Raw genomic sequence first — 17,935 nt, 5'->3', positions numbered from 1 at the left:
GTCCAGCGCCGCAGCGCACTGGGCCAGACAGTCCAGCGCCGCAGCGCACTGGGCCAGACAGTCCAGCGCCGCAGCGCACTGGGCCAGACAGCCCAGCGCCGCAGCGCACTGGGCCAGACAGCCCAGCGCCGCAGCGCACTGGGCCAGACAGCCCAGCGCCGCAGCGCACTGGGCCAGACAGCCCAGCGCCGCAGCGCACTGGGCCAGACAGTCCAGCGCCGCAGCGCACTGGGTCGGCATCCTGGACTGTTTTGGTGCTCGGAGGAGGAAGTGCTACCAATGGAGTACACCATTCAGTTCAAGTCTCCAAACTGGTACTCACACATGCCCAGAATAACTGTGTACAGCGTTAATGGCACCACCCACACTGGCTATCTTTTAAGACCAACTTCAAACCTAACATTTCATAGGCCCTTGCTTGGAATGGACTATTTAGCTGGTAGTAGGGGTTTTGTACCATCTCGTATTGCTGTCAGGGGGAGATCAAGTCAGGTGGAAGGAGGCCATTACCATATGGAATGGCTGACGTAGTCCAATGACATGGGTCAGGGGTGGTGGTGTTGTTGCAACAGATTGAATGACCCTGATTCTACTCTTTTCCAGACAATGCAACATTGCTGCTTAGTGCAGCGTAAGAATTGTATTGGCATAGTTTCACACAACTGGATCAACAATGGCACCATATATAAAATATTCCTCAAGGATGAATCAAACTGTGTCTGTTGTGTGTACAGCATCGCATGGGAGGCAGCTGCCAAGTACCACTCTGAAGCTTCCAGGTGCAGAGGGAAGTGAGCAAGTACTTCCCAACATACTCCTCTCCCAGAAGGGATTGTAAATCAGACATGTGGAAAGCTTGCCTCTCTCCATTTTGAAGTGTTGGGACTCGTCAGTCACGTGCAAATCCCTTTCACTCTTTTTAATACCACGACCCAGCGAGTCCACCTCATTCCCAATCTGCAGAGAAGTTTCCTCGCTAACAGGTAATATTGTCTGGATTTGCTTCAGGATTCACACTAAAAGATAGATAAAAGCCTGTCTGACTGCAAACTGAATGAGGACAAACTAATCGGAATTTGCTTCAAACCACCCTAGGAAACCTCAGCAACTACACCTCGTGGCTGTGAAAGAAACAATCCTGGTTCAGGATCCCTCACCATTTCATCACAGGGAAGGATTTGAACACAAGCTGTGTGAAGAGTGAAGTCTGGTCAGAAGTGGGTTATCATTCCATTCCACGTGGAGGTGTGAGCGTGCAAGCTGGACTAATATTAATCAGAGGGAGAGATGTGAACGTGTTTCTCTTGAAGACATATCCATGTCTGGTTATTCAGAGAAAGTTAGTACCTGGAGATCTTTCCTCATTTTTGTTGAAGGCTGAGGAGCCCCACAGGGACTGGGCTGTATTTTTGGCTCCTTTAATCACATTTTAGTTTGACATTTTAAGTTTCCTTTGTGCTTTGTTTTGGGTGGACCCCCTCCCCTTTTTAGCAGCTGCCCCGTTTACTTTGTCCCTCAGTTTGTTTGATTTAGTTTATTTGGTTCGCCAAAAAGATTGACAGGCAGAGGCAGGCAGAGGCAGGCAGAAATCAAGAGTTTATCAAAAACTGTGAAAGGAAAATAACATCTTCTCCAGGATGAGGGCAGGTGGCAAGAGGCTGTATCCCACGCCATGAAACAGGATAGCATGTGTGCGCTAGTACATGGACCAGTACACTAAACGCATCTGGTATTCTCTCAACAGATCACAAATTCTGTAATTTTAACCTGACTGTGGGTCAAAGTATCATCGGGTCTCTTGCTAACTCAGTCCAAATGTGCAGAGATTGAAGGAGAACGCACGAGACACAGATCTAGACCAAACACAAGGCAAGTTCATGGCTACATTCCTGAACTCCACTGGTTATAGAGTGATGGGGTCCACTTTGGCAAGAAGAAGCTTGACAGCGCAAGGGGACTGTTACCAAGTAGGTGATCTACAGTTGATTTAGATTAGTTAATGGGGACAAACTACTTTGCACACTGCTCCTCTTGAGCAGTTAAGTAATGCACTGTAGATTTCAGACTATAAAAGTCTGGACTTTATTAAATGGTCTATGCCACTACCTTTTTGGAGCACTGTCAGGGGAAACCTAGTTATTTTTATTCTTTTTCTTAAAAAAAGGAGACCGAGGTAGCAAGCTTTTGTTTCTAGAGAGACAGTCGAGTATGTGTTCCCCACTGAGTATTCTCCTCCCACTGGTTATTTTTCAAAGTGACAGCCAGGTGCAGTTACACCTGTGCTGGTAACTGAGGGATTAATCCACCTGCCTTCACTCCATGATACAATGAGTTGCTTGTCACTCATACATCAGAATGTCCTGCCCTGAGGACCCAGATCCCAAGGAGCATTCATCTATCTACCTGGCGCACCTCAGCACTGATTAATGGAACTGTCACTTTGATCAATTCCTACTGTGCAAACAGCACGGGACTCGCTGTTCAATGATGAGGTCATTTGTACCCTTCAGGTTACTGAGACGGGGCTGTTTTTAAAAACGGGAAGTCCAGTATTTGGGTCACTTTTGGATTTCAGAATGCACAGAACAGGCTAAATTTGCGCACATCCATCTGTTAGCATTCTACCCACGCCCTCATTGCTGACTGTTGCACTGAACTGAGAGAAACACTCATCTTGCCTAAAGTAAAAGGATGACAGAAGATGACACGACTCAGCAGCGTCTCATTAGCCAACACCACCCACACAGGTGAGAGTGAATGAGAATGTGCTGTGTTGCAGCGACATGTGAGAGCTGCTGCTCTAGAACCTGGAGCTCTTTCTGCTATGTTCATTGGCTGTCTCCTTTCCAGGTAACTAGGACAGACATCCATTACCTTCTGAACCCTCACCTCTCCCAAAGCCATTTCTCAGGAGGTCCAAGCTGGGAGGGGAGTAGGACTGAATGAGTGAGGGAGTTGAGTAAGTTTGGGGGGGACCAAGTGTTACCCTGGACAGTGTTTCTCTCCCCTCCACACAAAACACACAAACACCCCTCCTCCCTCCCTTTTAGCTCACAATTAGTCAAGAAAAATCAGGAGCAATGCACCTCGCTGATTTTAATGCACTTCAAGAATGAGACCACCAAGTGTGGCGTAGTTAGGCTGCAAACTTGCACCGCCCATTTGGAGTTGGGGTGGTGGGCAGGAAATGGAACTTGACCCAGGAGAATAACTGAGGGAACGCTGCCCTGTCAGAGACAGTACCTTCCAGTTGATCCATTAAACAGGCTTTATTGGCCCTGGCGTGTAGATGTGAAAAATCCCATGCTATTTTCAAGAGGAGCAGTGGAGGTTCTCACTTAGTGTCCTGGCAAATATGTACTTTGCATCACACCATAAATACACACTGGTTACTTGTGGGATCTTTCTCTGCGAAATGTTGACTGCCAGCATTTCCTTATCATGAAAAAAAACCCCCGATTGGTTATAAAGCAGTTGGAGACGTGCCAAACTTGTGAATCGTGCTGTATAAATGCAGGTCTTTCTTTCATTTCCTGGTGCTGGCCCACACAATATCTCATTTATTCAATTAAATTCGCTAACTAGCCATGATTGGTTTTGATATCAGCATCTGTGACTTCCTAGTCCAGTAAAGTAACCAGCAACCTACTGTACCCAAGCAATCATTTTCAAAAACATTCCAAGTATAGTATGCTTGTAAGTGGACATCTTACCGACTGCAGTGTGTCTTCTTGTCGCCTCATGTGACTCGTTCTGTTTATTAAAGATCGTGTGGAAAGCTTGTAGTGGTTGAGCAGGCAGGTGATCACCACGACCATCACTATCATCACCACCACTATCACAATGATCTGGACAAATTCCAACTCAGCTGGAATGGAACACAAAAGAGGAACAACTTGAGAGAGATTGCAGATACCACTTCAGAGAACATCAAATCCAAACCGATGGAACACACCAGCTCAGGGAGACCTAACCATCTGACCGAGCCCGACTTCAGTACACTGGAAGATTAAGCTGTCCAGTTACAAGTTCCTGAGCTGGTGATCCTCTACCACAAACTTGAATGTGTCCGTTGGCCACAGGCAACTTCGAAGCAGGCCATACTGTTCTCAACGACATTTCTGAAGATGCCCTTATGCTAACTCTAGGATCAGCTCGAAGTGATCTCCCTCATACAGAGTATAGGGCTCAGCTCTATGGCAGGAGCAGAAATGACAGTGGGGGGAGGGGGGTTTGGGGTCCGGCCTGATTGGAATTTTTCTACACATATAGCATTATTGAGAAGCAGTGGTGCTCCCAACACTGTCCACAAAACATTTGAATTTTAAGGTGGGGAAGGAGCCTTGGACAATAACTTGCATTTATGAAGCGTTTTTTCAACGTACTAAAACGCCCCAAGGATCTTCAGAGATCTGACACCAAACCTCAGTGATATTAGGACAGCTGGCCAAGAGTCGGTTTTGAGGGAAGACCAAGGTGGAGAGAGGGGCCTAAGGAGGGGATTTCTGAGCTTGGAGATCTAGGTAGCTGAAGGCATGGATGCCAGCGATGCAGTGATGGAAATCAGGGTGTATACAGTCAGAAGTGGAGGAATGCAAGGATCTCGGAGGGCTGTAAAGGATCTCTCTCCAGCAGTGCTGCATTAACAAACTGGACATTACTTGCAGCAAAATGCAGGTCCCAGACCTGCTTTCAAATAACTACCATGTGCAGTGAATGGAGGCAAGAGTCCCAAATGAGGTGGGGGAGAAAGCAACCCCACTATAGTGCTCTGCAGAGGGTGTGGGACTCAATGGATAGCTCAGCACAGGCAAGATGGATCAAATGATCTCCCTCAGGTCTGTAAGATTCCACAATTTGTGGCCTCCTCCCACTCAGGCTTTTGGGAACTGACACAATCTCACTCAGAATGCATTAAGTCGTCAGACAGATAGCATAGCAAACCCAGGAGTGAAACCAAGGCCCAAAGACAGAGGGGAAACAGATGTTGATTTGGAATCAAACACAGCCAATAATTATCTGCAGCTCCATCACACTCCCTCCCAGGCCAACTCATGATTGTACAACTCTAGGTACAGTATCCTAGGTCCTTTGCAGCACTCCATACTATACATAGGGACTGGTTATAGCTCAACACCTCTTGTCCTCTGGGAACACATGATTAGCCCACACCATTTAGAATGCCTACAGTACAGGGGGCCATTCAGCTCAGTGCTTGTGCAGCTCTCTGTAAGAACAATTCAGCTCGTCTCTCCCTTGTACTCCTGTAGCCTAAGAAAATGCTCATCTTCTCCAGATGCTTGTTTTTTGAAAGAAACATAGAAACCCTACAGTGCAGAAGGAGGCCATTCGGCCCATCGAGTCTGCACCGACCACAATCCCACCCAGGCCCTACCCCCACATATTTACCCGCTAATCCTTCTAACCTACGCATCCCAGGACTCTAAGGGGCAATTTTTAACCTGGCCAATCAACCTAACCCGCACATCTTTGGACTGTGGGAGGAAACCGGAGCACCCGGAGGAAACCCACGCAGACACGAGGAGAATGTGCAAACTCCACACAGACAGTGACCCAAGCCGGGAATCAAACCCAGGACCCTGGAGCTGTGAAGCAGCAGTGCTAACCACTGTGCTACCGTGCCGCCCTGCTGCAACTGAATTCAGCTGCAACTGAATCTTCCTGCTCTATACTTTGGCAGTCTATTCCAGATCGTAGCCATTGGCTGGGTAAAAGGTTTTGCCTCATCATCTTAGGTTCTACCGACAAGTCCCTTAAATCAGTGTCCACTGGTTCTCAACCCTTACGAACATACAAACGAGGAGGCGGTTATTCAGTCCCTCAAGCCTGCTCTGCCATTTAATCAGATTGTGGCCAATCTGATAGTAACCTCAAATCGGCATCCCACTGACTCTCAATTACCTATCTATACTAAAAATCAATCTAGCTCTGCCTTTAAATATTCAAAGACTCTGCTTCACCACCTTTTCAGGAATAGAGTTCCAAAGACTCTCAAACTTCAGAAAGAATTTCACCTCATCTCCATTCCAAATGGGTGACCCCTAGTTCTAGATTCTCCCAGAAAAGGGAACATAATTTCCAAATGAATCCTGCCAAGGCCCCTCAGGATCGTACTCGTGTTAATCAAGTCACCCCTCACTCTTCTAAAAGTCCCTTAACCCATTTCATTTTACTCTCACTCGTCATCCAGAATCTTCTGACTTTACTTCTCCAAATGTTTCCTCTTCTCCATAGAAAAGTTACAGCACAGGAGGAGGCAACTCAACCCATCTTGTCCATGCCAGCCAGAGGACATCCAGGTGCCCTTTCTAATCCCACCTTCCTGCATCCAGTCCAAAGTGCTGTAAGCCACAGCACATAAGGTGCAGATCGAGGTACTTTTTTGGGTCTTTGCCTCCGCCACCAACTCGGGCAGCGAATTCCAGACACCCACCACCCTCTGCATAAAAATGTTCTTCTCACGTCCTTTCTACACCTACTGCCACTGATCTTGAATCTAGAATTCTCCACCAAGGGAAAGAATTTTATCCTGTCCATTCTATCTCCTCCCCATATAATTGTGTACACCTCAGTCAAGTCACTCTCAGTCGTCTTTGTTCTAAAGGGAAATAACACCAACCTATCCAATATTTCCTCTTAGCTACACTTTTCTAGCCCTGGCAACATTCTTGTAAACTGGTGTACTCTCTCTAGAGCAATGATGACCAGAACTGCACACAATACTCCAGTTGTGGCCTCACCGGTATTTTATACAATTCCAACATTATATCTTTACTTTTATAATCTATACCTCTGCCAATTAAGGAGACCATTTCATATGCCTTTGTTACAATCTTGTCTACTTGAACTGCTGCCTTTAGAGACCCATGCACTTGTACGCCAAGATCTCTCTCTTCACCTACCCTTCAGGCCCTTTATTGTGTACTCCCTATAACTGTTTGACCTCCCCAAATACATGACCTGGGTTAAAATCCACCTGCCACTTTACTGTCCACCCACCCATCCATATCGCTTTGGGAAATTATAGCTATCCTCTACACTATCCAATACTCGGCTAATCTTTCTGTCATCTGCAAATTTCCCAATTTTCACTTCCAAATCATTACTATATAACACAAACAGTAAGGGTCCCTATGGAACACCATTTGAAATAACTTACCATTTGCAAGGGCATCCATCGACCATTACCCTTTGTTTCCTATTACTAAGCCAACTTTTGATCCAGTTTGCCACGTTACCTGGTATTCCACAGGTTTTTACTTTTTTGACCAATCTGTGATATAGGATCTTGTCAAATGCCTTGCTAAATCCAAGTAGAGAACATCCACTGCACTATCTACCCTTCTTGTCACTTCCTCAAAGAATTCAATCAAATTTGTACGGCAAGACCTTCCAGTAACAAATCCATGCTGACTATTCCTGACTAGTCCATGCCTTTCTACATGGCAGTTAATCCCATCTCTCAGGACTGATTCTATTCATTTGATGCAAGACTAGCTGGCCTATAACTGTTTGGCATTTCTTTCAATCCCTTTTTAATGGAACTATGTTTCTACAGTCAACCGGTGTCTTCCCTGTATTTAGTGAGGATTGGAAAATCATCCTCAGAGCATCTGCCACCTCCGCCCTGACCTCCTTCAGCAACCTCGAAAACAGTCAATTTGGCAGGGCAACTTATCAACTTTCAAGGATTCCAACCATTTGAGTACTTCCTCTCTCTTTATGATTATCCTGTCCAATATCTCAAGTGTTCCTCCTGGCTGCATCATTCCTTTCCTTTGTAAACACAGTCAAAATATTCATTTAAAACCCGTCCCACAGCCACTGCATCTACACACAAGTTCTCTTCTTCATCTCTTTATCCTTAACTAACATCTTACCATTAATATATTGGCAAATCTTTGGGTTTTCTTTAACTTTATTTGCTAATCTTTTTTCATGCCTTCTCTTTGATTTCCTCATTTCCTTTTTTTAAACTTCCCTTCCTATATTTGTCTAGGTTATTTGCAGTGCTTATTCTTTGTACCTTTTGTATATTTTGTTTTTCTGTTTGATCTTCCCCTGTATTCCTCTAGACAACTGGGGGGGCGGTGTCTAGATTTGACAGTACCATTTTTAGTTATGGTGGGAACATGTCTACTTTGTACATTTAGGATCTCAATTTTTATTGCTTCCCACTGGTTTTCCACTGATTTATCCTGTATCACCCAAGTCTCTTCTAATTGCAGCAAAATTTGACTTTCCCCAGTTCAAAACTTTTACTCCCGTCTTATCTCTGTCCTTTTCCATGGTAATGCTAAATCCAACTGAATTGTGATCACCATCCCCACAGATATGGTCACCAACTGTCACTTCACCCACTTGCCCTTCTTCGTTCCCAAGACTAGGTCTAGAATTGCATCTCCTCTCATTGGGTTTGTCACTATTGGTTGAAAAATATTTTCCTGGATACACTGCATGAATGTTTCTCCCTCAGTGCCCTTTATATTGTTTGAATCATAATTGATATTGGAATAGTTAAAAGTCTTCTACTATTATTGCCTTCTTGTTGCTATAGACAAAAATTTGCATAAATATTTGTTCTTCTATCTCTCTCTCACTATTTGGGGGTCTGTAGTATACTCCCAGTAGTGCAACTTCTCAGAATATCTTCATTCTTTGATGGGAGGTAGGCATTGATGACAAGGCATTTATCACCCATCACTAATTGCCCATAAATGGAGTAGCTTTCTCATCCATTTCAAAGGGTCAGTTAAGAGTCAACCACAATGTTAAGATCTGGAGTCACATGTAGTCCAGACTGGGCAAGGATGGCAGATTTCCTTCCCTATAAGTGGACCAGGTGGGTTTTTACAACAACTGATGATAGTTTCATGGTCACCATTACTGAGACTAACTTTTCAATTCCAGATTTAACTATCTGGATTCAAATTCCACCTGCTGCTGTGGCAGGATTTGAACCTGTGTCCCTAGAGCATCAGCCTGGACTTGTGAATTACTAATCCAATGACATTACCACTACACCATCTCCCCTTCAACTGGATCCAGACCATCTCCTCTTTAAAGTTGCAGTTTTGCCCAGTTTTCTTCAATTTTAAATTACTTGAGGGGAATTGATGCCCACTCAGATGAAATCAGTCCTCCTCCAATTAAGTATTTTTACTCTAAATTGCTCCATGTCCTTTTCCATTGCATATGAAGCATAGCTTAGTTATGTGTTTCTTAAGTAATGTTTATATAAGAAAACTAAACTGGTTTGGACCATCATAAGGGTTCAGGAAAAAATTAATATTTAATGCTTGCCAACACAAAACAGGTTTCTTGTATTCATTTACTCATTAAAATGCTGATAATAAAAACAACTCTTTTCCTGCTGTGTGCAAAGTTCATGAAATATTTAACTTGTGACTGGAAATTATAAGCTGGCCATGGGGAGCGAGTGAAATGCAAGTCTCAGCAACAGCTGACACACCACATTCAGGCCAGAACCAACATTATCTGGGCCTCACCTGTAACACTCCCTAAATTGACTATTTCAATGCTCCCCTGGCCTGTCACTTGGCTTGCAGTCCATAAACTTGAGCTCATCCGAAGCTTTGCTGTCCAGGCCATGACCAAGCCCAAACCCCTATTCACCCATCAACCCTGTCTTGACTCCAACTTGGGCAGTGCCTCAGGATTTTAAAAATCGCATTCTCATTTTAAATCACTCCATGGCCTTGCCCCTCCCTCATCTCCTCCAGCCCCACAACCCGCCAAAATTGCTGCAACCAGCCAATTCTGGCCTCCCTTTTGTTTTAATTACACGTCCACTGATGGCCTTCAGCTGTCTAGGCCCCACATTCTGACTATGACTCTCTGCCCCTCTACTACATTCCTTACAACCTTCACCTTTGATCAAGTTTTTGGTCACCGGTCAGACATTTTCTTGCATGTTTGTGTCTTGGTTTAAAGAGATGCTATGCGAATGCAAGTTGTTGTTGTCATCAGGCAAGGGATGCACAAAATATAAAGCAAGTCACCCAAGGTTTTCTTGACAAGTTATCCAGTGACTCAGCCACAATAAACAAACCAATGTGACATTTATAGAAAACTAACCATACAATTAAATATTCCATGGCTTGTGCTTTTTGGGAGGCGAGCGCGAAATTACTGGGTGATAGAACACTTGTAGCATCATGAATTCAGCAAGAGATACAGCAGTTGAACTCCCTGTTCAGCATTGGGTGTGTTGTACCAGCATAGCATTGCTGTTTCCAAATTCAGTAACATTTACAGAGGTCGGGCAAATAAGTTCCATGGAGCACCACTTCATCGCAAATCACGTGGAGACAGGTCTGATACAGAATGACAACTTTCAAATCATGGGGAGTGGCTGGAGGTTTGCATTGAGCATAAACACTAGAATAGATCTGCTGGGCCGAATGGCCTGTTTCAGTAATGCAACCACTATGTTCAGGTGGGCATTTAGCAGCATCAGCATCCAATCGTTTCACTCCCTCCAGATCCCCAAATAGGTTCAACACCCCATCAGACAGGGTGGAGACACAAGATCATCACCATCATCATCTGTGGACCACTTCCTACATGGAATGTTCACAGAGGGTGAGAGCCAGCTTATGCTCTGTCTCTTGCTCACCTCAAACAGAAGCTTCAATTTTCTGACCGGTACCAATGTCAAGCCATTTAAAATCAACAGCTAACTGCCACAGATCAGAAAACCCAGGGTGCAATCTCACAGACCAGTGTGGATGGAGAGAGAAAGGGAGAGGTCAGAGAATCGGCAATGGGAGTTGAACCCACAATCTTTGGCTTGGAGGTGAAAGAGCGACCAACTGGAGGTACAAATTTAAACATTTCAGCTATAAAATGCTTCAGTGCCACGGTGGCAGTTTTTCTCAGTCAGTTTCTCTTTTATCTTCCTGTGCCTGATTCTTATTCCGTCTCTGTTCATCCCGAACAAAAACACATCATACAGTGGAGGGTAAGCAGTGCCTAATGTACCTTCGCTTGGGCAAAGGGCGCACACACACACACACACACGGGCCCGCGGACACACACACAAAGAACAATACAGCACAGGAACAGGCCCTTCGGCCCTCCAAGCCCGTGCTGCTCCCTGGTCCAAACTAGACCATTCTTTTGTATCCCTCCATTCCCACTCCGTTCATATGGCTATCCAGATAAATCTTAAACGTTCCCAGTGTGTCCGCCTCCACCACCTTGCCTGGCAGCGCATTCCAGGCCCCCACCACCCTCTGTGTAAAATATGTCCGCCTGATATCTGTGTTAAACCTCCCCCCCCCTTCACCTTGAACCTATGACCCCTCGTGAACGTCACCACCGACCTGGGGAAAAGCTTCCCACCGTTCACCCTATCTATGCCTTTCATAATTTTATACACCTCTATTAGGTCACCCCTCATCCTCCGTCTTTCCAGTGAAAACAAGCCCAGTTTACACAATCTCTCCTCATAGCTAAGCCCTTCCATTACAGGCAACATCCTGGTAAACCTCCCCTGCACTCTCTCTCAAGCCTCCGCGTCCTTCTGGTAGTGTGGCGACCAGAACTGGACGCAGTATTCCAAATGCGGCCGAACCAACGTTCTATACATCTGCAACATCAGACGCCAACTTTTATACTCTATGCCCCATCCTATAAAGGCAAGCATGCCATATGCCTTCTTCACCACCTTCTCCACCTGTGACGCCACCTTCAAGGATCTGTGGACTTGCAAACCCAGGTCCCTCTGCGTATCTACAACCTTGATGGTTCGGCCATTTATCGTACACATGCACGGGCGCGCGCGCACACACACACACACACACACACACACACGGGCGTGCAGACACACATGGGCGTGCACACACGTGCAGACACACGGGCGTGCAGACACACGGGCGTGCAGACACACGGGCGTGCAGACACACGGGCGTGCAGACACACGGGCGTGCAGACACACACGCACACACGGGCGTGCAGACACACACACACGGGCGTGCAGACACACACGCACACACGGGCGTGCAGATACACACGCACACACGGGCGTGCAGACACACACGCACGTGCAGACACACACGCACACACGGGCGTGCAGACACACACGCACACACGGGCGTGCAGACACACACGCACACACGGGCGTGCAGACACACGCACACACGGGCGTGCAGACAGACACACACACGGGCGTGCAGACACACACGCACACACGGGCGTGCAGACACACACGCACACACGGGCGTGCAGACACACACGCACACACGGGCGTGCAGACACACACGCACACACGGGCGTGCAGACACACACGCACACACGGGCGTGCAGACACACACGCACACACGGGCGTGCAGACACACACGCACACACGGGCGTGCAGACACACACGCACACACGGGCGTGCAGACACACACGCACACACGGGCGTGCAGACACACACGCACACACGGGCGTGCAGACACACACGCACACACGGGCGTGCAGACACACACGCACACACGGGCGTGCAGACACACACGCACACACGGGCGTGCAGACACACACGCACACACGGGCGTGCAGACACACACGCACACACGGGCGTGCAGACACACACGCACACACGGGCGTGCAGACACACACGCACACACGGGCGTGCAGACACACACGCACACACGGGCGTGCAGACACACACGCACACACGGGCGTGCAGATACACACGCACACACGGGCGTGCAGACACACACACACACACGGGCGTGCAGACACACACACACACACACGGGCGTGCAGACACACACACACGGGCGTGCAGACACACACACACACACGGGCGTGCAGACACACACACACACACGGGCGTGCAGACACACACACACACACGGGCGTGCAGACACACACACACACACGGGCGTGCAGACACACACACGCACACGGGCGTGCAGACACACACACGCACACGGGCGTGCAGACACACACACACGGGCGTGCAGACACACACACACGGGCGTGCAGACACACACACACGGGCGTGCAGACACACACACACGGGCGTGCAGACACACACACACGGGCGTGCAGACACACACACACGGGCGTGCAGACACACACACACGGGCGTGCAGACACACACACACGGGCGTGCAGACACACACACACGGGCGTGCAGACACACACACACGGGCGTGCAGACACACACACACGGGCGTGCAGACACACACACACACACGGGCGTGCAGACACACACACACACGGGCGTGCAGACACACACACACACACGGGCGTGCAGACACACACACACACACGGGCGTGCAGACACACACGCACACACGGGCGTGCAGACACACACACACACTGGTGTGCAGACACACACACACGGGCGTGCAGACACACACACACACGGGCGTGCAGACACACACACACACGGGCGTGCAGACACACACACGGGCGTGCAGACACACACACACACACACACACGGGCGTGCAGACACACACACACGGGCGTGCAGACACACACACACGGGCGTGCAGACACACACACACGGGCGTGCAGACACACACACACACGGGCGTGCAGACACACACACACACAGGCGTGCAGACACACACACACGGGCGTGCAGACACACACACACACACACGGGCGTGCAGACACACACACACACACACGGGCGTGCAGACACACACACACACACACACACGGGCCCGCGGACACGCACACAAAGAACAGTACAGCACAGGAACAGGCCTTTCGGCCCTCCAAGCCCGTGCTGCTCCCTGGTCCAAACTAGACCATTCTTTTGTATCCCTCCATTCCCACTCCGTTCATATGGCTATCCAGATAAATCTTAAACGTTCCCAGTGTGTCCGCCTCCACCACCTTGCCTGGCAGCGCATTCCAGGCCCCCACCACCCTCTGTGTAAAATATGTCCGCCTGATATCTGTGTTAAACCTCCCCCCCACTTCACCTTGAACCTATGACCCCTCGTGAACGTCACCACCGACCTGGGGAAAAGCTTCCCACCGTTCACCCTATCTATGCCTTTCATAATTTTATACACCTCTATTAGGTCACCCCTCATCCTCCGTCTTTCCAGTGAAAACAAGCCCAGTTTACACAATCTCTCCTCATAGCTAAGACCCTCCATACCAGGCAACATCCTGGTAAACCTCCTCTGCACTCTCTCTCAAGCCTCCGCGTCCTTCTGGTAGTGTGGCGACCAGAACTGGACGCAGTATTCCAAATGCGGCCGAACCAACGTTCTATACATCTGCAACATCAGACGCCAACTTTTATACTCTATGCCCCATCCTATAAAGGCAAGCATGCCATATGCCTTCTTCACCACCTTCTCCACCTGTGACGCCACCTTCAAGGATCTGTGGACTTGCAAACCCAGGTCCCTCTGCGTATCTACAACCTTGATGGTTCGGCCATTTATCGTACACATGCATGGGCGCGCGCACACACACACACACACACGGGCGTGCAGACACACACACACACGGGCGTGCAGACACACACGGGAGTGCAGGAACACACACACGGGCGTGCAGACACACACACGGGCGTGCAGACACACACACGGGCGTGCAGACACACACACGGGCGTGCAGACACACACACGGGCGTGCAGACACACACACGGGCGTGCAGACACACACACGGGCGTGCAGACACACACACGGGCGTGCAGACAAACACACGGGCGTGCAGACACACACACGGGCGTGCAGACACACACACGGGCGTGCAGACACACACACGGGCGTGCAGACACACACACGCACACACGGGCGTGCAGACACACACACGCGCGTGCAGACACACACACGCGCGTGCAGACACACACACGCACACACGGGCGTGCAGACGCACACACGGGCGTGCAGACGCACACGCACACACGGGCGTGCAGACACACACGCACACACGGGCGTGCAGACACACACGCACACACGGGCGTGCAGACACACACGCACACACGGGCGTGCAGACACACATGCACACACGGGCGTGCAGACACACACGCACACACGGGCGTGCAGACACACACGCACACACGGGCGTGCAGACACACACGCACACACGGGCGTGCAGACACACACGCACACACGGGCGTGCAGACACACACGCACACACGGGCGTGCAGACACACACGCACACACGGGCGTGCAGACGCACACACACGGGCGTGCAGACACACACACACGGGCGTGCAGACACACACACACGTGCGTGCAGACACACACACGGGCGTGCAGACACACACACGGGCGTGCAGACACACACACGGGCGTGCAGACACACACACGGGCGTGCAGACACACACACGGGCGTGCAGACACACACACGGGCGTGCAGACACACACACGGGCGTGCAGACACACACACGGGCGTGCAGACACACACACGGGCGTGCAGACACACACACGGGCGTGCAGACACACACACACACGGGCGTGCAGACACACACACGCACACACGGGCGTGCAGACACACACACGGGCGTGCAGACACACACACGCACACACGGGCGTGCAGACACACACACGCACACACGGGCGTGCAGACACACACACGCACACACGGGCGTGCAGACAAACACACGCACACACGGGCGTGCAGACACACACACGGGCGTGCAGACGCACACACGCACACACGGGCGTGCAGACACACACACGGGCGTGCAGACACACACACGCACACACGGGCGTGCAGACACACACACGCACACACGGGCGTGCAGACACACACACGCACACACGGGCGTGCAGACAAACACACGCACACACGGGCGTGCAGACACACACACGCACACACGGGCGTGCAGACGCACACACGCACACACGGGCGTGCAGACGCACACACGCACACACGGGCGTGCAGACACACAGACGCACACACGGGCGTGCAGACACACACACGCACACACGGGCGTGCAGACACACACACGCACACACGGGCGTGCAGACACACACACGCACACACGGGCGTGCAGACACACACACGCACACACGGGCGTGCAGACACACACACGCACACACGGGCGTGCAGACACACACGCACACACGGGCGTGCAGACACACACACGCACACACGGGCGTGCAGACACACACACGCACACACGGGCGTGCAGACACACACACGCACACACGGGCGTGCAGACACACACACGCACACACGGGCGTGCAGACACACACACGGGCGTGCAGACACACACGCACACACGGGCGTGTAGACACAGACACGGGCGTGCAGACAGGCACACACACGGGCGTGCAGACACACACACGCACACACGGGCGTGCAGACACACACACGCACACACGGGCGTGCAGACACGCACACACGGGCGTGCAGACACACACACGCACACACGGGCGTGCAGACAAACACACGCACACACGGGCGTGCAGACACACACACGCACACACGGGCGTGCAGACACACACACGGGCGTGCAGACACACACACGCACACACGGGCGTGCAGACACACAGACGCACACACGGGCGTGCAGACACACACACGCACACACGGGCGTGCAGACACACACACGCACACACGGGCGTGCAGACACACACACGCATACACGGGCGTGCAGACACACACACGCACACACGGGCGTGCAGACACACACACGCACACACGGGCGTGCAGACACACACACGCACACACGGGCGTGCAGACACACACACGCACACACGGGCGTGTAGACACAGACACGGGCGTGCAGACAGGCACACACACGGGCGTGCAGACAGGCACACACACGGGCGAGCAGACAGGCACACACACGGGCGTGCAGACAGGCACACACACGGGCGTGCACACACGGGCGTGCGCACACGGGCGTGCAGACACACACGCACACACGGGCGTGCAGACACACACGCACACACGGGCGTGCAGACACACACGCACACACGGGCGTGCAGACACACGCGCACACACGGGCGTGCAGACACACGCGCACACACGGGCGTGCAGACACACGCGCACACACGGGCGTGCAGACACACACGGGCATGCAGACACACACACACACGGGCGTGCAGACACACGCGCACACACGGGCGTGCAGACACACACACACACACGGGCGTGCGGACACACGCGCACACACGGGCGTGCAGACACACACACACACACGGGCGTGCGGACACACACGCACACACGGGCGTGCAGACACACACGCACACACGGGCGTGCGGACACACACGCCCACACGGGCGTGCGGACACACGCGCACACACGGGCGTGCGGACACACACGCACACACGGGCGTGCGGACACACACGCACACACGGGCGTGCGGACACACACGCACACACGGGCGTGCAGACACACACACACACACGGGCGTGCGGACACACGCGCACACACGGGCGTGCGGACACACGCGCACACACGGGCGTGCGGACACACGCGCACACACGGGCGTGCGGACACACGCGCACACACGGGCGTGCAGACACACACGCACACACGGGCGTGCAGACACACACGAACACACGGGCGTGCGGACACACACGCACACACGGGCGTGCAGACACACACGCACACACGGGCGTGCGGACACACACGCACACACGGGCGTGCGGACACACACGCACACACGGGCGTGCAGACCCACACGCACACACGGGCGTGCAGACCCACACGCACACACGGGCGTGCAGACCCACACGCGCACACGGGCGTGCAGACACACACGCACACACGGGCGTGCAGACACACACGCACACACGGGCGTGCAGACACACACGCACACACGGGGGTGCAGACACACACGCACACACGGGCGTGCAGACACACACGCACACACGGGCGTGCAGACACACACGCACACACGGGCGTGCAGACACACACGCACACACGGGCGTGCAGACACACACGCACACACGGGCGTGCAGACACACACG

The 17,935-nt window shown here is 51.5% G+C and overlaps 1 protein-coding gene across 2 annotated transcripts in view; it reads right to left on the bottom strand.

The window, feature by feature from the left end:
* Positions 1-17,935, bottom strand: part of LOC144508437 (protein TMEPAI-like) — a 156,063-nt gene that overhangs the window by 14,332 nt on the left and 123,796 nt on the right. For both annotated transcript variants that reach the window (XM_078236349.1, XM_078236350.1), the window contains exon 2: positions 3,714-3,868. In XM_078236349.1, coding sequence (XP_078092475.1) covers positions 3,714-3,868 — 155 coding nt within the window. The remainder of the gene's footprint in view (positions 1-3,713; positions 3,869-17,935) is intronic.

The sequence above is a fragment of the Mustelus asterias genome, chromosome 20 (assembly GCF_964213995.1).
Source record: "Mustelus asterias chromosome 20, sMusAst1.hap1.1, whole genome shotgun sequence".
Taxonomy (NCBI): domain Eukaryota; kingdom Metazoa; phylum Chordata; class Chondrichthyes; order Carcharhiniformes; family Triakidae; genus Mustelus; species Mustelus asterias.
Note: the sequence above shows the minus strand (reverse complement) of the source record. Positions and strands in the feature narration are given on the sequence as shown.